Genomic DNA, 22822 nt, shown 5'->3' with positions numbered 1-22822 from the left:
TCTTTGTTATAGTGATTAATGAGGCAAAACCCTGCCTGACTCAATTCTCTATTGAAATCTTGCTAGTGATTCATTGGATATTTCTTAATTTTTATTTGTTTAAAAGTGGTTTATGATATTAAGTAAATGAAATGTTATCTACCAAAAAAGTTATGTTCCATGTTTATTTTTGAAAAGCCCAGTTTCAGTTGAATTATTAGCAATAATTCATCCATTTATTTAAAATGAACTTTAGATTTGTTAGCAAACTTGATCCATCTCATTACTTGGGCAGTTTGCCTACAGTTGATGTATTTTTAAAAAATATGTACCTGCTTTCTGGGTTTCAAAAAATATTATTCATAATAAAATGTAATGATCATACCAACCAGTAATAATTTCATTACTTAATTCTTTATTCCATACATGGAAATTGCCAACAAAAATGAAATGTTGAATGATTAGTACTCTCAGCCAGGAATTGTAGTTATCTCTGGATAGGAATTATCTAACATGATTTTTACAACAGTATGAGGATACACAGTATTCTCATTTTATTAATAAACAGGAGATTATTCAAGATTATAGGCCAATATTTCCAACAAAGAGACTCCAACTCCAAACCCAATACATTAAATTAGGAAAGTTAACATTTGGAAAATTTAACTCATTGGACAATTTTTTTTTTTTTTTGGTACCGGGGCTCGAACTCAGGTCCTTGTGCTTGCGAGGCAGGTGGCAGAACCACTGAGCTAAATCCCCAGCCCTCATTGGACATTTTTTAATAAGTGGATGGCGTGTGTGTTTGTGTGTTTGCATTATTCACAAATGCCACTGAGCATTGAGCAGATATTCTTGGAAATTACTTGTCTCAGAAATTTACTATTGAAAGAACAGAATAAATTCCCTTTCCTTTGCTTAAAATTTGGACTTTTTTATTTAGTGCTTAAATTATATTGTTAATGTAAAAATTGTAGTTTTGTTATATAGAAAATATAGGAAATAGAGCTTTTGGAGTGTGGGTAATAAAGTGGGGGTAGTTAGATGCTTCATACAAGATGATTAATTAAAGGGAGTCTAGGGAATTGAACAGAGTTGGTGATTTCAACCATAATGAAGTTAGTAATTCACAGGAATTTTACTTATTATCATATTTGCCATACAAATGAGTTGAAAGGAGTTAAAATAGGTTGTGGGCATGCCAAAAGCTATTAAGAGTTTCACTGAGGAAATCTGGGAAAAGAAGAACAAAAATCTACATTGATATCTCAAAAAATGACAGGACATGTATGTTGTACTTGAATGATAGTAAGAAATTTCAATATGGTGCTTATGGAGACTTTGCAAAGATAGTCCCTTAGAGTTGCCCAGTAAGTGAAAAAGTCTGACTTCTTCAAAGTTAAAATAGAGGTGTTGTTGGCTATGTTCAGGCAAACTCGCCACGGCAAAGAAGAAGGCAGGATTTTTATAAAGTCTAAAAAATGTTTTAAAAGTCAGAGCATCCTAAGTCAATAACAAATGGTCTGAAACTCATCAAGAAAAATATAATAGAGCCAGTCAGGTAAGTGTTTCCTTGATCCATGTGGCTGAGGGAATTAGTGTATCTGTGAAGTAAAAGTCTACTTTCATATAGTATTATAGTCAAAGAGATAGCATTTGGCCCTAAAACATAAAAATAAAGTACAAGACCATTTTATTCATTGCTGAAAAAACCATACTTGTTGTAAATAAAACACTGCAAGTACAGAACCATATTAAGAAGCCAATATATCAGGAAATGAACTGCCCCAAGATGTCACCATTGTTAGCATTCTAGTTAACCTCTTTCAGACATGTAGTTTGGCACACAGTATGCAATGGTACATGCATGGGGTTGTATCATTTGCATTATTGTTAGCAATATATGTGCAATCATTTTGTCATAATTTATAATCAATAAAATGTAATGAATAATTTTCATGATTTTATGTTGGTAGTGTAGTAATCTATTTGTAGACTTTTACCTTTAATTAATCCATTACTTTATGGCTTGATGGTTACATTGTTAATATTTTTTTTTTTGGTACCGGGTATCGAACTCGGGTCCTTGCACTTAAACAGCAGGCGACGAAACCACTGAGCTAAATCCCCAGCCCTTTTGTTAATATTTTTTCAGTCATTCAAACAAAGAAAAGCACTTCATGGTTATATCAGTCATTCCTTTTCCTCTCTATTATCTTATTGTTTAAGTAAAAAATTCTATTCCAGCAAATATCTTCGTAGAAATCTCTTATGTGTACATGCAATCTGAATGTGTGCAGTTTACACCTGAAATGGAAGATATTAATGGTTTACACCTGCTGCCAGCTCCTTGCCACTGTTCCTTTGAGCATTAATCAACACATCAGAAAAATCCTTTGAAAAAGATTTGCTTACGAATTGGCTTTACAGATACAGAAACAAAGACAGAAAGGTTAAATCATTCATCTAAAGTCATATAGTTAAAGTCAGAGTGGGGATTTGAACTTAGGCACCTGAATTTAGAACCCTTCCTCATAACCACAGTGCTTACTCAATGTCTGTATAACCCAAACTTCTCTTACACTCTTTGTGTAAAGATCAGATGATGTCTTTGTTTTTCCATGTCAACAATTTGGAGCTAGAAATATAGTTTTCCATAGATCCTATTACTTCCAATGTTTCCTTTATAAATATCTCACTGCCCATATTGTAAATAAATCATTTTGTAACTGTCTCTTCAGGCTAAATATTTTAGAAATGAACTAAAATTAATGTGTATTATTTCCCATTTGGATCTGTAGTAGCAAACTACTTTCCAGACAACTGTACTGACTCCATCCAACAAGCATGGTATGTATGTATCGGCGATGATTATTCCCACGTTAGGATTGATTAATCAGGACTGATTAATTATATACTAACATCAAAACCAAAAATCCATCAATATTAAGTCATTCAACATTTTAAAAATCATTTAGATTTTGAACAATGTTGATCATGTTTGTAGTTTGCTTATTTTTGGAGTTAACCCTTTGTTTTTTAACTTGTGTTGATTAAAATTTGGATATCTTACAGTATTTGGTTTATCATCTAACACAGACACAATTTCATCAGTTCTCCAGAGTGAAGTTAGAATTTCTGAGCTAACATTTTAAAAAGGCAGTTAAGTGAATGGTTCTGGGAGAATTCAAGTCGAAGAATAAGGCCCATGAGTACAACTAATTATTTAGTTATGTTTTATGTATTTCCTTGTTTGTTCACAAAACTGCAGGGAAATTCTGCCAATTGGATATTTATAATAGAAAAAAAGTGAGTTATAAAATTAAGTGAAAAGTTCCCATGCAGCTGTTAAGTGTTGTCATATATTTGACTTGCTGCTGTTCTTAATTTTAAGATTTTGTGACCCTGCAAATTTCAATATTGCTTGTCTTGCTAGCAATCCCTAACATTAGTAATACAATGAAGTTTATTTAGGAGAAGATGGAAAATGTTCGGGATTGAGTTCTGGGTCCTTGCTCCGTGGGAAGCCGGAAGTGCACAGGTACCTGTGTGGACCCAGTCCCCGGGCCCTGGAGACTGGGGTGGGGGAGATGACAGGTCCGAGGGCAGCCTGTTCACCCTCGGAGAAACCCACAGGGCCAGTTGTAGGGGCGGAGAGAATGAGGGTAAAATAGGATAGAAGGGAGGGTGGATATGATCAAAGCAGGATGTATTCATGTATGGAAGTATCACGGCGAAACTCACTGATTTCTAAAATTAATACACATTAATAGTTAAAAAAGTAGATACATAAAACAAAACAAAAGAAACAAGTTTTTCTTCAAACAGATGGACGTCAAATTGTTTGAGCAGAAATTTGGGGCAATTTAGTCTTGTATATCTTACTTTGGAATTGTTGAAAGATAGTAATTTAAAAATTGAATTTACTGATATTTGCTTATGTTTTATATTTTGTGATTTAGACCAATATTTTACTCTGAAGTCGTATGGCACCAAATAATTTAACAAAACTATCCTTTGCTTAACAGAATAAAATGATGGATACTTCTTTTTCTGAGACTCGATTTTTAGCCCCTAAATCCCAAATACATAATGTCTTGGCTTTCTTAAAATGGAGATGTATCATGAAAAAATGAAAGATTTGTTTCTAGTGTAAGGCAGAACCAAAGAAAAAAGTAAGCTTTGGCTGTTCCCTTACCATAAGTGGAAGTGTTCATGTTTTCAAATGGAAATCAAAACACATTTTGGAGGATTTTGGAGAAGGCCGGAGTCACCAAAATAACATTCATCACACAAGGCAGTAAGTTCTCCGTCCTTCAGCGTGTCATTCCTGGAACAGTCCTCTGAATCAGTACCACTTGTAACTGTTCTTCTGCCTCATGCAGAGGAGAAAAGAGCCACAGTTTGGATATGTGTCTACTGCAGTGCTTCTTCTAGGCTTCAAAAGTACCTTGGTGACATGCTGAGGAGCTTGTCATTCTTGGGGTTAGTTCCAAGAAGGGGCAGCTATTTGTCAATGGAGAGAAGAAATGGGACAGTCGGCAGGTCAGATCCTCAAAATTCTCTCCATGCCATTCCTATTCTTGGACAAATTGAAGTTTTCGTTTTTCTGCTTATTTTGTAGTAAATCTCATTTGTTTCTTGATGAGCTAGGCTGAAAGAATAGCTCTCTCTAAATAACCAATTAGTGATTAAGTTTGAACACAATGGTGAGACTAATTTCAGTGGTTTAGTATGTACAGAAGCTTTGTGGTTATTTCCAAGAAATCTGAAAAAATCTTGATTTTAAACAAGGATGAATATATCCAGGTATATATTTCAGTCCATGTGAATTAAAAAGAAATGATGTTGACAGTCCCTGTGCCTTTGGAGTCTGATGGCTTAAAGTGCTAATTTGTAGGAGATAAAGATTTGGTTCAAAAGCCATGGAGTTCATTGGCCAAATAACATATGGCCTCTGACACTGATAAGAGGAAGGCATTTCAAAAGTATGATTTAGAGGGGGAGATCTGCTGAAAGATTGAAAGACCAAATGCTGCCACCTCCCTCAGTGCTGTAACCCACCCTGCCTCCTTAACGGTTCCCTGCACCAATTTCAAAACGCATAAAGAAGGGAGCCATAAAAGCAAGGAAAGAGCTCTTGTGTTTATCTAAAGTTTTTGTTTTTGTTGGTTTTTTTTTTTTCTGCTTGTCTTGATAGTCTATGGCCTAGTCTCCAATATTCCTGGAGTAGTTATTTTTTTTAATCTAAAAGTGACTAACTAGGACCTGATTGAACTTTTAGTCAGAGACAATTCAGGATTTTCCTGGGACCTAACAGAAGTAGGAGCTTGCATATGTATAGACTCTCACATTCCTAATCCCAGAGGGGAAAGCTCACTTGCTCACAATAATTCCTTCATGGTGGGGAACTCTGCTTGCAAAAAATCCTGTGTGAGAAAAATAAGAGAATAATGAAGTATCTGATGGATTTTCAAATATTTCCCAGAGGTGGGTAAATTGTTCTAGGAAATATTGAGAAGAAAGGGAAGGAAGAAAGGGAAGCACTGAAGTTGAAATGGAGATGCTGGCACCAGGCACGTCTGTGTTAGTGTCCGGCAGGCAGCTTAGCAGAATTGTCACATGCTGTATTCGAAAGAATTGTTAAGAATCTTACATTTTCTGCAACCTTGAAATTTTTTATCTATCGTATGATGGTTTTGGAAATGTTAGCTTTAGATATTAATGGGAAATACTTGAGATGAAAATACAAATATATGAAGGTGTAAATGTGGATACCTTCATTGAATAAAATTCTTAAATTTACAGAGCTTTGATAAAAAGGACACATACCTGTTGTTTTCTGGCTTATAATTCAGATTATTATTTTTCAATTTTGTATTCAGTTTTCTATAAAGTTAATACCTTGATTGAACAATATTACAAGAAAAATGACCCTACAAGATAGTTTTTATAGAAAACATTATTGCTTTTATCAGTTTTAGCATTAATTTGTAAATTGCACTTTTAGATTCATATTAAAACTTAATTACATAATTGAATTGTTAGTCAATGTTGCTATTTTCTGTTGATCATAAACTTTCTTCCATCTTCTTAAAAAATATTTCGTGTAAATAGCTAGCTTGCTTTAAAGTCAGACTAATTTAAAATATTAGGCCAAGTTTGGTTAATTCACAATACATTAATGACTGCCTTTTAAACCTAGGGACTTTAAAGTATAATTTTCTTACTCTAGTTTGAGCTTTGGTGAGTCAGAGAGGTTCAACATGTACTGCTCAACATGTACTGAGGATAATACACAATATTCAAAACTTTTCATAATCAAAGCTTTTCACCAGAGTCAGATGGGGTAGATAGGATCTTTTTTATTAAATCCAACGTAATCAATAGGCTTTTGCTACTTTCATTTTATAGTTCATCAAATAAAGATAAAATGTATTACCCTCTAGTAGACAGAAATACAGTATTAATCAAATTTGGGGAGAGGGAGGCAATATCAGGGAGTGGGGAAAATAAGCTCATATTGATGCTAAAAATCCAGTTAATTGAAAATAATCAAAAAATACAATAAAGCTTGATATAAAATAACCTATATATTGCTTGTATATCAGAATATTGTCCTAGTGAAGTTTAAATGACAACAGAAACATTTCAAATGTTTTTGAGACTATTACTGGAATTGACATAAAAACTGAACGTTTGACTTTTGTGTATGTTTGGATGTGTTTGTTTTCTCAAGTGCAGTGAGTTATGGTAGTAGGATGGTATGGTAATACGGTAATATGGTAACAGTCATCTATATTGTTTGGAAGGGTAGAGTAAGCACGTAATTTCAAAACGTCTTTCCATAGGAAGCAAACAGAGGTAAGCAAAGACTGAAGGAGAGGTAAGAGGTGAAGATCATGAAAACAATAGCAGCTTAACCAACATGGTGTTCTGTTTTTCTGCCCAATACTTCTACAAATGCAAAATGATAAGGGGAGAAGGCAGACTGAGGTGGACAGTAGATTGCGAAGTATGTATGTGTTTCTCTTGATGAACCAATAAATGTTGTTTTGTCACTGTTATTTTCAATAGGGAGAGGTTAAATATATCTATAAACTGTGAAATCAACCATGATTGGCTAACATCCTATTTTTAATTTTTGTTTTTTAGTGCATGTTTGTTGTATATAATGCCTATATTCATTGTGGAGCATTAGTGCACATATATAGCATATCTTAATTCTTTTTATGACGCTTTCCCTATCTGTTCACCCCTCCCTTCATCCAGCTGTTATTTTATAGAAGAGATTACACAGTGTACATAGATACACATACCTATGTGGTATGAAGTTTGCAAAATTCAAGTTGTAAAAGAAGAAGAGGAAAGGAATAAAAGGAGGAAAGAAAATAAAGTTGGAGTTTAGGTAAATTTACTTTAAAATAATAATAAAAGATCCTAGAAAATACTGTAGTATATTGGCCAAAAGTTACAGTTATATTGAAAGTGCAGACATAAAGATTTGTTTACTTAAAAATTAAATATTTATTCTTTGTAATCCTGGGATGGTGATTGTACAGTATGTTAAAATATTTAATTTTGGGGGCTGGGGATTTCGCTTAGTGGTTCCGCTGCCTGCCTCACAAGTGCAAGATCCTGAGTTCGATCCCTGGTACCAAAAAAAAATAATAATAATTTTGACTCACCAAGCATTTTTACATATCAACAATTCTCAATAAATTTTCCTTTTTTTCTCTAAGCTTGATTTGACCTACCAAGAATTTTCTCTTCAATAAAATCTGACATCATTCATCTTTTATTTTGCAGTACCCTAAATCCCTGGCCCATCATCATTCAACTTTTGATTCCATTGCTCTATAACTACTTCTTCCTCAAAATGTACCAGTGCTATCCATGGCATTGATCTTGAGCTTTTGTTTGTGCTCCTCATGGAGGATTCTGTGTCTTCCAGCCTTTCTTCCTATAACTCCTAAAGCATTGTGTTTTCCTTGTTCTCCTTCTGTCTCTTGTACTTTGTAATCATGTTAAGTCTCTGGCTTTGGCATCTCTGTTTATGAATTGTCACAGTTTTATTGCTCTGCTATTCTGTCATTTAAAAGCTTTACTTCTGCTGGTCTAGCAGTAACTTATCAGTCATTGGTCAGCTCATCATCACCATCCAAAACTGAATTCTCCACTGTTTTTGCTCAAAATCTTTATATTCTTCTCTTCTTTATCTGAAGTTGTAATAATAGAATATATACAACAACTAGACTAGGAAAACCATATTAGACAAGGGAGGTGTCACCAATAAAAGGAATAGCTGTAGACTAGGCCTACATGCAAAGTACTTAATTTAAAGCTAGACTGGTTCCTCATTGTGACAAGTGGTGAGAAGTCTCAGATCCTATCTTAAATCACTAACTCAGCTAAGAAAGAGGAAAAAAGAACACAAGGCACCATATCCTAGAACTATGCAAATGTGCCATATTCAAAATTGTGAAATTAACAGAAGAAACCAATCATGGATATTGCTGATTAGCTAAGTGTAAAATGTAGAAAATGAAATGTATTTTATGAAAGAACATAACTTAAATGCATAGAAAGTTGGAAGGAATATTCAGTTGTTATTATGTTCAGATAAGTAAAATGAAATGACAGCTAAGAAAATGGTGTAACGCATTCTAACACTTACTTCTTCCCAGATATGTGAAAATAGTAAGGTTTGTCTCCACTCTCCCTTTGCCTCTCTCCAAACTCAAGTGTGTCAGGGATGTTGGTACAGGTGGTTTACTGATCTCGCCACTGAAATTTCTAAGACATAGTCCATAATGTTCATCCCAAGAGATCTGTTATTGGCTCTAAGAACATAAGTTGCATTGATATAGTGTAGAAGAATACCAACATTGTAGTGGCAACTGGAATTCCCAGACAATAGTTATTTGAGCAATTTACTAAACACACAGCTTGCTCTTGGGGGTCTGACAGCAGAGAAAACTCCTAAAACCAAAACAATTATGGTTGGTCTACTAAGAGCACAACCTTTGGGAACTGTACCTGTTACTGGAAAAAATGTCTTTAAAGTGCTCGCTCTGACAAGTGGTACGCAATGTGGCCAGAGTTGCCTTCCTCTTGAGCTGCTCCCCACTGTGAGTGATGTGAGCTCCATAGTGACCAAGAAGGTATCTTGTTCACGTAGTTAAGCAAGGTACAAACTTTAAAGTCATCTGAACTCCTCCCTCGCCTCTACATTCAGTTGTCAGACAAGACTGTCAGACAAGACCCCTAAAATACATCTCTCCCTTCATATCCATCCTCAGGCCCTGTACAGTGTCTCTCCTATGCCTGGAAACAGAACAGCACATGGTACCACCATGGAGGCTTGGAGTAAATTATACACGACATAGGCCACATTTTAATGTTATTACTTTAGGAACACAAGAGCCAGTGTCTTACAGACATCCTTAGGAAAACTATTTTCTCTCTTTGGAATGCCCTTCCACTTCCCTTTCTTCTCACAAGAATTTTTCCAAACTTAGGTTAAATGTCACTGACTTTGAGAAACCTGTTGGATTCTCCTGGATTTATTTCCCCTCTGCTTTGTCTTCATATATTTTTTGTTTCTTTCTGTTAGAGTACCTATTCTGTTCAACTGTGATTTTTATTTTTAATGAATAGGACAAATCCAATAAGCAGTAAGCCCTTAGAAGATACTGCTCATGACATTAATCTTCTTGAATAGCCTCATGTCTGCTGTAGCAGTTGCTCAATAAATACATATTTGAATTCTTTATATGACATAAAAGGATAAAAATGCACCTGGTTGTTGCCATTGAAGAATAATTTATTTGTGTTCTTTCTCCAATAGGATGCAGACAGAATTTGGTTTAACTTTCAAAAGTGTATGCTAACAAGATAAAAGCACCTTTTTTTGCCCTTTTAAGTGACTCCTTGAGCCCAAAGCCAACATACTCAAATTAAGGTAGCTGATATGATTAATGTCAGGAAAGTCATGAGATTTGGTTTATTTCAAGAAAATTTGGATGAGTAGAGGCCTTATGCAATATTTCACCATTTTAATTCATTGCTGACTGTACAGAGCAAAGAAGAACATAACACTTGGTCCAGTTTCAAAAGATGAATTGGAGCTTTTTTCCAACAAAGCAGGGGATAAAGTTTGCCTTGCTTCTGATATAATATAGTAAATTACATTTATATTTAAAGTAAGTAAATTCAGTGCCATAATAGACGATAATTTCCTAAAAGAGGTTGATATTGTTATACGGTTAGTGATATTTGCTACAACAGAAATTATTTGTTGGTTATTAAATAAATAGCTACTATGTGTTCTGAATTATGTCCTGTGGAACAGATGTGAAATATGATGTTCATGATGGCACTGAGGTCTTTAACATCAAGATAGGGTGTTAAGAAAAAGGAGAATCACGAGGCAATACATGTCTCCTGGGAAAAAAGAAAGAACCATCATTTAATAATGCAAGAAGATATGAGGATGAGGGATGCAAACTTCAATCTGGGAATTCTGGATAGGGGAACATCATGACCAAAGACACTTCAAGTCTCCAGGCTCCTTCTTGCTGAGGATACATTGATGACATTACAGAGAAATGGGGGTTCAGGTTGGTTAGTCAATTACATGCTCCCCTTAAGAGAGGACATAATTGCCAACCACTCAAAGGGATTGGGACTCTGTGAAAAGTCATGGGGAGACTTTACTTGTTCTCAGGCAAGAAATATGATGAAAATGGGAAACCTCAAAATACAGTTTTGACAGTTGAAAGATATTATGGATTTGACAGGGTCTGAAGGCAGGATGGTGAATAGAGACAATCCTATATTGGTTAAGTTTGGAACAATTATACTACTAATGTTGTTCATCTAATTATGGTGGTCTACTTCCTTTAGTCTAGTCGAGGTGGATTTTAAAAAGGAGCTAGTGACAGACATAGTCTAATAGACACCACCAAGTTGTGAAAAGAACAAAGTGATTTTTGGTTCATTTGGCTGTAGATAGCTAGAAGACTGTGACGGTGTCTTGATGTACTCAAGCTTTCTTGGTCTAATCTGGAAGTGAGAGCATTGACTTAGATGAGATCTAAAGCCCTCTTGGGTCTGCGTTATGCAGAGGGAAGAATTAATGACATCTTCCAAAATGCTTAACTTATAACTGAGCAGCTAAAGTACTAAGCATCTATTTTAATGAATATGCGTTTAGAATGAAAGTTTGTGGAATATTTCATCCACCTGCAGGAATAGGTGGTAACGTCATGATGATGAAGTATGTAACCAATTACCTTTTCCAAGAATGTGTTAAAATATAGAAGAAAATAGCAGAAAATTAACCCTTATAAATGTCACAATTTGCCTACTGTATAATTTAAGTGGTTTAAATAAAGCTACTTATTTGCATAATGATGCATTTGAAACATATATCTTAAAAATAACAATACTATGCACTGATTTGAAGTTAAAACAAAAATAACAGGTAGAAATTAGTCTGGAAAAGATGCCATGTAACTGTATAATTAGATATATTAATAAACATGCGGGCCATTACGTATTAAGCTATTTCTAGGTTGAAATTTATTTCAAGATAAAGTTCTGTATCTTCTATTTAATTTTTTCTATTTTTGTTTTGTAAGCATTTATTTATTGTCATCAGTTGTTTAAATTCTGTAGCATGTATATAATTACACAAGACAGATACCTTAAAATAAGTACCTCACTAGTAATACTTATCTAAATTGAAGTCTAAATTTGATCACTGTCAGAAATGATTTGTAGAAAACATCGTGTGAAACATCAGAGCACAGAGAGAAGCACTAAAAATAAAATTTTCTAATGTCATAAAACCTAAAAAATTATTATGATGTCTAGACAGTATCCAAAGACATTGTAGAAAGATTTTGATAAATTGATTTTGTAGACCAAGTAAACATTTGATTCAAGCATCATTTAATATTCCAAACCAGTGAAATGATGTATAGTGTGAAGTTTAGTTACTTAGAAATGTCAAAGGGAAAAAACATTTTATCCATTAGGGCATTTTTTTCTTTTTTTTAACAAATATTTATAAGACTTGAAAAATATTTCTAATAATCTAGTCTAAGTATCAGTGCCACTGTAATTACTTGGAGTGTTTGGTAAAAATGCAAAATTCTGTAGTTTTTATAGATGTGTCAGTTTATCTGTATTTACTTCATAGTTTAGTTAAATCAGGTTTTTGGGGGGTGTTTATTATGCATATTAAATGTAAGGAATATTTTAGTAGAAACACTTTTAATTCTTACCCTATGTTTGAAAACTTTTCTCTCATTTGATAATGGATATTGGAGAGCAGGTCTCGGATTTTAAGGTTAAAGAACAGAACTGTACTTGGCCATAAAGAAATGGAGATAAGCAATTATTTGTTATTCAGAAGTGGGCTTCTCCATCTTTTTTCTGACTGAAATTGAGAAAGATAATAAAATATGCCCTTTTAAATTATCCTGCTTTATGGGTGGCCTATGCAGTTATGTTATCTAATGCAGAGTTTACATAATCAAAACTATCTATTCTATTGTGATATCAAAACACAGATTTTCGAAGAAGGAATTTTCCCATAAAGATGACTTTATAATCTTTTTTTTTGCTTCTTCAGAAAATCACTAAATTCATTTCCAGTCTTATAGGATTCACGGTTTTTTGAATGCTAAAAAAACCACTAAAAACATTCCAGCATTTATTTTTAGAAAATTGCAGGTTCTATTAAGATTACTGCTATTTAGATTGAAAATTTTTGTCAGGAAATTCTTTAGACCATTGTCATTTGCATATATATATGTATACACACACACACACACACACACACACACACATATATATACACACGTATAGTCTTCATGCTCATTTAATTAAAATAATATTTTATCTTCCATTCCCAAATGGATTACAAATAAAAATATTGTGTTCATACATGGGGATGATCTCCAGTCAGTTTATAATAGTGTCGGTAATCTACACGATAGCAGATAGAATACTTATTAGCTAACAATTTTTCATGATTTGTAGAATTTTTTTTATGTTGCTGCTTTTCAGTGATATACAAGTCAAGGAGTGGTAGTCAAGTCTTATTGGCCTTTATATACTGAAGAAGAAGAAAAAATATGTTTAAGAATTTAGCTCCATGAAAGCTGAGTTCCCCTTGAATTAGATATTTTAGACATCAGTGATTTACTCCCATCATCAAAGTATTAATTCAGTGATTATCTTTTTTTTTGTATCTAAATTGGAGCCTGTACATAATGAGATGAAGTAGGTGTTCACCTCCCAAGAGCCAAACTTTCTTACTCCTTAGCTTCTTTCTTGCACCTGAGGACTTTTATAAATGCCAATGTCTTTAATTCAAATTCCTTTTTCACTTTCCATAGTCTTCTTTCTTTGGCATTACCTGTTTTGGGTACACATTCCTTACTATATTAAAGTTTGATTTCAGAAAGGAAGAGAACTTCTCAGATTTTAACAATCAAATTTTCCCGTGGTGATTTCTACAGGCATCATTTTTTCCCATTACTCTGTTCCCCTTTGCATTTTAAGAATGTGTTGGTGAATACTAAATTCATTTTAAGCTTTGTGCCCTGTAGAGTTTTTGATCTCTTGGGGAAACTCAAAGCATTAAAACTGATGGATCAGACTATGGTGCAGTTGGTAAGAATTACTCGTGCAATCAAGATGGCTCATGGGAAGGAATTTACTTAGCTTTTTATGTATTTTGTCTCTTTTCTTCCTGACTGGACAGCTCCCCCCACCGTTCGCATTGTGCACTCCGGCTTGGCCTGTAACATTGAGGAGGAACGCTACTCTGAAAGAGTCTACACAATCCGGGAAGGAGAAACCCTAGAATTGACTTGTCTGGTCACCGGACACCCACGTCCACAGGTGAGTCCCGAGCTGTGACATTGGGGAAAACCCTCTTGGTGTTTTCATGGAAGTAAAAAAAACTGTTTTGGAAGACTGAGCAAAACCTGTGTGTATGTGCACACATATGTGAATGTGTATAACTCACACACACGTGTGTGTACTGTACAATACAGAACAACAGTGGTGATTTCTGAATATATCAGCAAGTATTTGTCTGTACAAGATGAGACAAGAATTTTTTGTTTTTGTATTGTGGGAAATTTAGAAGACACTTCCAAAGCTGTTAAAAAGACATCTACAAAAATAACTTAGTATGATAACAATTCATATGGCAATGAGTTTATTTTAGAATGTGGCACATGATTTCATGATGACATAATTGCAGCCACAGAGGCATTTGCCTTGAAAAATGTGATACATGAGGTCATGTGTACCTTCCTCATTCATAGTCACTGTATTTGTAGAAAAATGTGGAAAACAAATCTTTATGGGTGCTACATGCTTTCAGGCTTTCAGAGTCATCAGCTACAGCTTTCTTGGGCTAATTTAATACCAGAAACAAAAATTCAGACCTTCAGAGGGTAGGAAACTTATTAATGATATGCAAAGAAAATAAACATGCAGAAACACAAAGAAGGTTATATATAAGGTAACATCTTTAGGTAATAAATATATATTGCAAAAATATCTAATTGGAATAAAGAATGTTCAGGATGTTTTCCTCATTAATTAACCATTCTTACTATCTTGTATTTACACTGATGAAATTTAAAATTCCCATTCATAATCAATTATAGCAAGTAAAGAAGTCTCCTTTTGCAGAAAAGTTACATATTTAAGGTATCTTTGCTACAGAAAGAAATTCAGTTGACATGGATACAGAGAGAAAAATGAATGAACAATGAGGGGATTTTGTGAATTCACTATTTCAACTTTCTCTTTGCTTCAGCCGTGCTGAACTCTTAATATTTAAGGTTCTTTTCGAAATTATCATATTGATACAAAGACCAACAATAAACTACTTCACAGAATGAATCATTAGAAAGATAGGTAGAGGAATAGACAAGAGCATGGCTAAAACTGAAATGCTCAAATATATTTTATAAAATTAGTCCTGTTGGTAAAATGTAAAATAGTAAAAAATTAGACTAAAAATTATTAAAACAATTACAATTTACAATAAATACAATTTTATTTTCAGTGAACAGAAAGTGAATTAAGTAACAAAATTGTCTTAAATAAGTTCCATCAAATTTGACCCAGGATATTAATATTAATGGAAAAATATTATTCCAAAAGAAAACAAAACAAAGTCACTAGAGATAATTGTTAAAATGTGATACAGAGGACCGGGGATTTAGCTCAGTGTTTTCACTGCCTGCTGCGCAAACAGAGGGACCTGAGTTCGATCCCCAGTACCAAAAAAAAAAAAAAAAAAAAGTGAGACAGAAACTGGTAGGGAAAGCATTTTTTTTTTCAAATTTATACAGAAAGAAGTCCAGTGAAAATAACTACTGAAATTAAGAGAAATTGTAGAACTCAGTAAATTATTAGCTGAAAGAAAATTGAATGTTACTGTAACATGGTTACATTTGCTTTAAAATTTGAAGATAATAGAATACGTATTTCAGCATCAAAATTTGGAATCCCAGTGGGAGAGTCCAGACAGAAGAAGCCCCAAGGGCTGCGTGGCAGACAGTTTATAGCAAGAGGAGATTCATGGACACTCCCCTTATTCCCACATTGAATTTGTCAAACCTGATTTCCAAATTTTACTTCAGAATGTAAATCCCTGTTTCCATGTCTAACTTATCCCAAGAGTTTCTCTGCTCCCTGTATCTTCTTTAACATTGCAATTTTAAAATTTTCTCCTTCCCTTTCGATGTTCACAATCAGGAGGATAATCTTTCATCTCTAGCCAATAACAGTAAGTTGTGAATCAAAGGAGTAGATCTTTGCTTTTTTTTTCCCTTTGCTGTTCCAGTTTGGAATCACCCCAATGGGTTCTGATCCTAAAAAAAGATATTGTTTCAATATCATTTTTTTTTCATGCCTAGAAGTCTTTTTGGTGTGTGCAGGTGAGTCCTTTTCAGCCTCTATTGACTGTTTGGAAAATTAACCAGGCCTCATCTTTGTCAACAGACTGTAAAAGGAGGCTTGACAGAACAGCTGGGGCTTGGCATCCTGGCTGGAAACTAAAGGGCATGCTGTCAGCAGCTGGTCCTGAGCATGATTTTCCTTGGCTGATATTGTGGAAGCTGGAATGACTTTCTTATTTGTCTAACCCGAGCATGATGATGGTTGGGAAAGCGGTTGAAGAGAGAAGTTTCTCATTCGCTCAGCACAGGCTTTTGTTTTTTTTTTAATTTTAATTTTTCTTTTTTGTGGTAGTGGAGATTGAATTTAGGGAGCACTGAGCTACATTCCCTGCCCCCTTTGATTTTTATTTTATTTTGAGGCAGTCAAACTGAGTTGCCCAAGCTGGCCTCCAACTTGGGAAGCTCCTGGCTGGGAGTATAAGTGGGTGTCACCACTGCTGGCTCTCACCGTGTTTCTTAATCCACTGCATGTTCCTGTAGCAATGAGAGTTACGGGTTGTTGATTTCTCAGAATATTCAGAGGCAGCATTTTTCACTAGACTCTTTAAATTTTATTTTAAAATATACTATTTAGAGATGGGTCATGGCCTGAGGATATTGATCTATCCAAGGGAATAAAGTAAGTGAAGAAGAGGTTAATACCATGGAGTGGTATTGGAATCGGACTTCTTGCTTCCACAGTGACTAGTATATGACTTTGGGGGAAGTTCCTTAACCTTTCTGTGTTCTTTTTCACTCACTTTTGTTATCTATGCAAAAGGAATCATAATTATAACTTTTTCAGAGAATCACCTTGAGTTAATTTTATATTATATATGTACATATACAATATATGTACACATACAAGTAGATAATGTCCTACTATTTTGAGAAAATAAATTATATTTCAGTTCAAGTTGGCATTAATTATTCATCAATTTGAACATTTTGCTACATGTTTTTCAATAATTTATATACCTTTGCTTATTGGTTATTCATTTTATCCTGTTTTCTCCCCAGATTGATGCTTCTCTTCTTATAGACTTGTGGAGACTTTCATATACTACGTAAATAAATTCAATTGCAAATAAATATTTTGCAAATTTTACCTACCAAAGTGTTGTCTTTTTACGTTGTTTATGCTATTTTCATTCAAGGTTTAATTTCATTTTAATCTTTTCATTTTTGGTTTCTGGATTTTATACTTTAGCAAGGGGTTCTTCACATCTATTTGAAATATCTTACATTCTATGCTTTTCTTATCATAGATATTTACACATTTAACAACTTTATCATCTGGAAATTGTTTTATTCACAGTATAAATTACTAGCCTATTGTCCTTTTCTCCTTTTTCTTTCTCTTTCTCTCTTCACCTTATCTAAGCAGGATACTAAGCTTCAAAATGCTATTTTTATCATTAACAAAATTGCCTTATTCTTCATATTATCTTTTTCAGTATCAAATTTTGCATATATTTTGACATAAAAGAGGACAACTCAATCCTTTTTAGCTGTTATTCAATATGTTCTCTGTTGACCTCAAGCATTTTTCTCTTTCTTATGAATTATAAAATGGGCTTTTCATTTTCTCCAGTCAAATAAATGTTCAGATCTTAATGATATTGCATTATTCTTGCAATGAGGCCCTGGGACAAAAAATATGACAGACTTGTGAAGAGAAGTTCTTAGTAGTATGCTTTATTTCAGACTTCTATAGGAAGATACTTTTATTGAAACCTGTATAATGGGAGGGTCTTTGAATTTGTTTTAATAATAAATGTGGATATGCATATTTGGCAGGCTGGCAAATGCTGACCTTCCTTCTTTTCTCAAAGCCAAAATGAAACAAAAGGGCACACAAAAAAGTGCTTTATCCAAAGCAGTTCTTTTTTCATATGTTTTATATGCTGGCTTACTGAGTAAGTTTTCATTTCGATAATATTTTTCCTCACTAAAATAGGTTTAAAATCACTACTTAAAATAAATTTTGTACATCCAAAATATTAATCTAAGAAATACTGAAGTTGTCTAGTATAGCCATTGAACCTTAACCCTAGAAATGTTTCTTTTTTGGCATAAAAAAATAAGGCAAGGCCATTTTCAATTTTATAACAGAATCATATACAATCATTTAATTTATTTATAAACATAACCTTAACTGTCAAAGCTATTGTAAAATTATTGAAATTTTTATGCCTGTTAATGAAAATCTATTTAGGTCCAAAGATGATATTCTTACCATGATGAAAATATTTGCAAACCTTGGTATCTATTCTCTTCATTTTGAAACCATTAGTGCTATCTGTGTATTACTCATGGCAAATAGTTTATATTTTCATTCTGCTTTTCAAATTCAGTCTATTAAATAATTTCTCACAAAATATTAGTTCATGTACATGAAAAATAGCCATATTAGATATTTAGACTTATGTCTCATCAGTATGGGGAAAAATAGATTGTACTATCTAATCAGAAATAGTCAAATACTACATTTACTGTACTTTTTGTGGATTATGGAATTCTATATAATTATTTTTCTCTGCTGTAATATATCTTTCTAAACTACATCTATCTTCATCATGTAAGAGAAACTTTAACTAAAATAACTAAACTTAAAAAAAAAAATCAGTCTTTGTGTAAGATGTGGGAAGAGTTTAGGACAATGGTCCAAAAATTCATGGTCAAAAATTCTATATCATTGTCTACTTCCACAATGACCCCACATATACATGTACCTACTTCTAGGCTCAGGTAATACAGATCTCTATTAAGTTCATATTTATGTGAGTAAATGAATTCAGCATAGCTTGTTTAGGAAGGAGCCTTGGTGTTTTCTGTTAGTTGATATCAGACCTTCAAATAATTTTGCTTCTGCTGATTTTCATATAATACATGGAAAGCTTTCTAGAACCAACACTTTAATATACTCAAAAACTGCTACTACTTTTATTCTTAGTGTATCAACATTAATTAAATATTTTTAATTTAATTAAAATTATCTGAAATGCAGAGTCATTCTTGCTTCCCGGAAGATCTAGACCTATTTACTCCTTTCCTAGATGTTATGTTTTGTTTAATTCTGTGGACAACATTTTACCTAGAAGAAACCTTTATCATATGTTCCAGAATCTTTCTCAAAAATATTACTCAATGTACTTAGTAAGATAATACATATAGACCATTTAACAGAGTAACCAGCACAATGTAAATCCTTAGCAAAGCATATTTACAACTAATACTTAAGATGTAAAATGATACTTTTTTCTATAAACTTAATAGTTGTTTTTTTTTTTTTTGTACTGGGGATTGAACTCGGATCCTTGAGCTTGCACAGCAGGCAGCAAAACCACTGGACTAAATCCCCGGCCCTAAACTTAATAGTTCTTAGCTATTATTGTCTATAGCTGCAAGTAATCGAGTAGAGTACATGGACTATTTCTACTATCCCACTGAAACTAGTCTCAATCACAGGCCGAGATTTTATAATGGAATTTTGAAGTTAAACATAATATGGGTCTATATTTTCATGGTCTTGAGCCAGGGAAAAGTTGAGGTAAAAATATTCTTCTATGACCTGAGTTTAACTATTAATAAGGATATCTGGATGCAGGTATTAATAAGCCATTATAATGGTTCTTACATTCAGATACTATGATGACTTATGATTAAGTGAGGTAGAGAAACAGATGATGTAAGCAATCAGAAGGTTCAGAGAAGTAGACATGTTAACAAGGATTTGAATATGATTTTTTTTCAGAGGGTGCAGAAAATGTTACTCACTATAAGAAATGACTGATTAGATGGGCACTGCCATCTCTGAGAAACTCAGAGGTGATCTTCTGGTATAGAACAGGCTTGCAGTAAGAAATGCTGCCTAGGAACTGAGATCTCTAAAGTCAGCAGGATGATAGGATTCTAAAATGGCGGCAGTTGGGCAGTAGCACTTCATCGACATTTTCAATAAGATGTAAATGACTGCGAAGGTATGAGTAGTGAGTGGCCAGGATGCTTTTATCAACAGGACTTTGTAGTGATGGATAATTTCTAAGTGAAATACAGAGGAAGCTGGCTAGAGTGGTAATAGGTTCATATAAATATACAAGAATGACACCTTGCAGAGATTGACATTTTCCACCACAATGGAAAATCATGATTATTTATCCAGTCTCCAAATCTGGACTGATTCATGGAGTCCACACTCATTAGTTAAAGGGTAAGCCAGATTTCAATGAAGATAGGCCTACTCTCAATAGGATAATACCTCTAAAATTTGCACAAAAAGGAATATCTGACTCCTTTTCCAAAAGGATCTGTGGCCATTTTTCATAGTAATTTAGTCTGGAGAAAGAAAATTATCAAGGCTTTTGGATGGCCTTGGAAGGTACTGAATTAGAGCTAGCAGTGAAATCAATAGACTTAATGCAGTTGAAGTAGAGGCTTTTGGAAGGCAGAATATAAATGGAGACCTGGCCCAGGTAAAGGAGTACATTGTCCTTTATGCCAGACTTAAGGAATAACTGGGATGGGCATATGTATTAGCTGGCAGGATCCATTGGTTCTGTGAGTTTGGGAATGACTCAATTTTAGTAGGAAACACCCAGTAGAATTCCATAAAAATATCCCTACTAAGCCCATATATATTAAATTATTAATAATATTGCATTCTAGGGGAAATATCAGAGATTATATGTGAACATAAAGCTTGTCAATGAAGTAGTGATAGTCTCCAACATGTACTTACTCATTTCATGTATAAGATACCCAAAACATTGGGTGGATTATGACATATGATAAATTAGAGAAAAAAGAAACATTCACAGCTACCGGACCAGATGTTGTACATTCACTGACTGACATCAGCCATCACACCTCTGGACCTAGCTCTATGCCCTAGGATCTACCAAATGCAGAGAAATTAAATATTGGCTTTTATGTAGGAGGGGCATGTTCAGCTCTGTTGTAGATCAGGGTTAAATTTCATTCTGTGTAACATTATAATGCATAGGCAATTTTATTTTCTTGGTAATCTACAGAACATTACCCTAGTCCCCTATATTTATTAAAAATGGTGCTCCTTATTTTGTCCTTGGTTAGACAATTCTGGGGCATAATCTTCATAACTCTTCAGAAGGTTGCAATGGAATAATGCCCTGGTCATACTCAGCAATGACCAGCACAATAGCATATTCTTGTATTAGTTTTCTTCTTTCCTCTTTCCAATCCTGTAGTCTCTTAAACTAATCTGGCTACTTGCAAGTTCTTACCTAACACTTCCCTTTCTGAGACAGTGCCAGAATAAGAAAGGAAGTACCTTCTGGACTCACACCTAGTGAGGAGTGTATCTCTATACCTGACTTTAGTTCTTCTTTCATCCTGCTGATCTCGTGTTGCGTAATCGTGATTCACAATTATTGTACCTAACATTTTCTTCTGAAAACTTTCCAAGGAAATCCATAAGTGGTTGGCCAGTGTATATGTTGCATTAAATTTTGGTTTTGTTTCTTGATTTTCCTGTAATGTAATTGGCAAGGGTATATGTCTTAATCTGTTTGAGCTACTATGACTAAATACTGTATTATTAACTGGGCATCTTCTAAATAACAGAAATTTATTTCTGATATTCTGGAAGTGGATAAGTGCAAGGATGAGGTGCCTGCAGATCCATATCTAGGGAGGGTCCACTTCCACATGGTGAGCTTTCTTCCCACTTTAAACTCACTTGCAGGAAGATGCAATCAAGCCCTTGGAGTCTCTTATAAAGTAGAAATTCCATTAAAGAGGGCTCCACCCTTATGATCTAGTGGCCTCCTAAATGCCCCGGCTATAACATTACCTAGAGAATTACTATTCCAATATTTGAATTTAAGAAGGACACAAATATCCAAGGTACAGCAATATTGTCTATAGTTTGCTAATTTATTCTCCTCATCTCTTAAACACGTCTTTCACATGAATTAAATATAAGCTCTAAGAATTGGTAAGTTCATGTGTAAGACATTTTTGTGTGGTGGAGATTTATACTGTAAATACAGACTGAGGATTTCTTTAGTTTTGAGATCCTTGCCAGTTACATTCATTCTTTATGGTCAAAATTGGTTCTTGAGGAGATCGCCAAAGGGGTCTCAAAACACAATATCAAAATTATTAGGTACACAAATGGAGTGAAATTTAAAAATTAGTTATCTCATCTTGAAATCTATAAATTTTAATTAAATATATTATAGGTGTAGTAATAAGCTTCTAATCATTTTACTAAAGCAGTTGACATAAAATAAGTTTTTTAACATTATTGCAGCAGAAAAAGAAAATCAATACTGTCTGATAATACATATTTAAGACACTTTTGATTGTATCTTTGTATGTTTTAAATGTATCATTTATTAAATTTTTAATATAGATTTTTTGAACAGCTACATAAGCAATGAAGAATTGGGTTTTGTATTTAACTATCGTAAGAATACTCTTATTTAGTAATGTATTATGTTACTTAGGAAATAACTAAATAGTAGATATCTTCCAATATAGTATTCCTTTGTATTTTAAATTTTTGCTAATAATTAGTGAGCTGTCCACTAAATCTAAATACACTCAACATAGACTGCAGTAAATTTTTTCATGATGGAATGATAATCAAATCAGTTGATACGTGTTTGTGATTCCATATTATCTATATACTTGAAGTACGTCTGGTTGTGTATGTATAAGTATGAAAGCCCAGAAAGTATGAGTCATTTGGAGATATTCAACTTGTTATAATTGATCATTTATAGTTATAACCATCCTTTCTATTTTTACAGAGTGGAGTGAAAATGAAAATAATACTTTTCTACTTCAATCAGATTTATTTATTTATTTATTTTTGG

General features: G+C 33.7%; 1 protein-coding gene across 1 annotated transcript in view; it reads left to right on the top strand.

Annotated features, from left to right (window-relative positions):
• Nucleotides 1-22822, top strand: part of Mdga2 (MAM domain containing glycosylphosphatidylinositol anchor 2) — an 801066-nt gene that overhangs the window by 329614 nt on the left and 448630 nt on the right. The window contains exon 2 of the mRNA XM_004835599.4: nucleotides 13760-13899. Within this exon, the coding sequence (XP_004835656.1) occupies nucleotides 13760-13899 (140 nt within the window). The remainder of the gene's footprint in view (nucleotides 1-13759; nucleotides 13900-22822) is intronic.

Source organism: Heterocephalus glaber, unplaced genomic scaffold, assembly GCF_053883595.1.
Source record: "Heterocephalus glaber isolate CG9 unplaced genomic scaffold, H.glaber_assembly_v1.0 deba00000901, whole genome shotgun sequence".
Classification (NCBI taxonomy): Eukaryota; Metazoa; Chordata; class Mammalia; order Rodentia; family Bathyergidae; genus Heterocephalus; species Heterocephalus glaber.
This window is presented reverse-complemented; position numbering and strand designations above follow the sequence as displayed.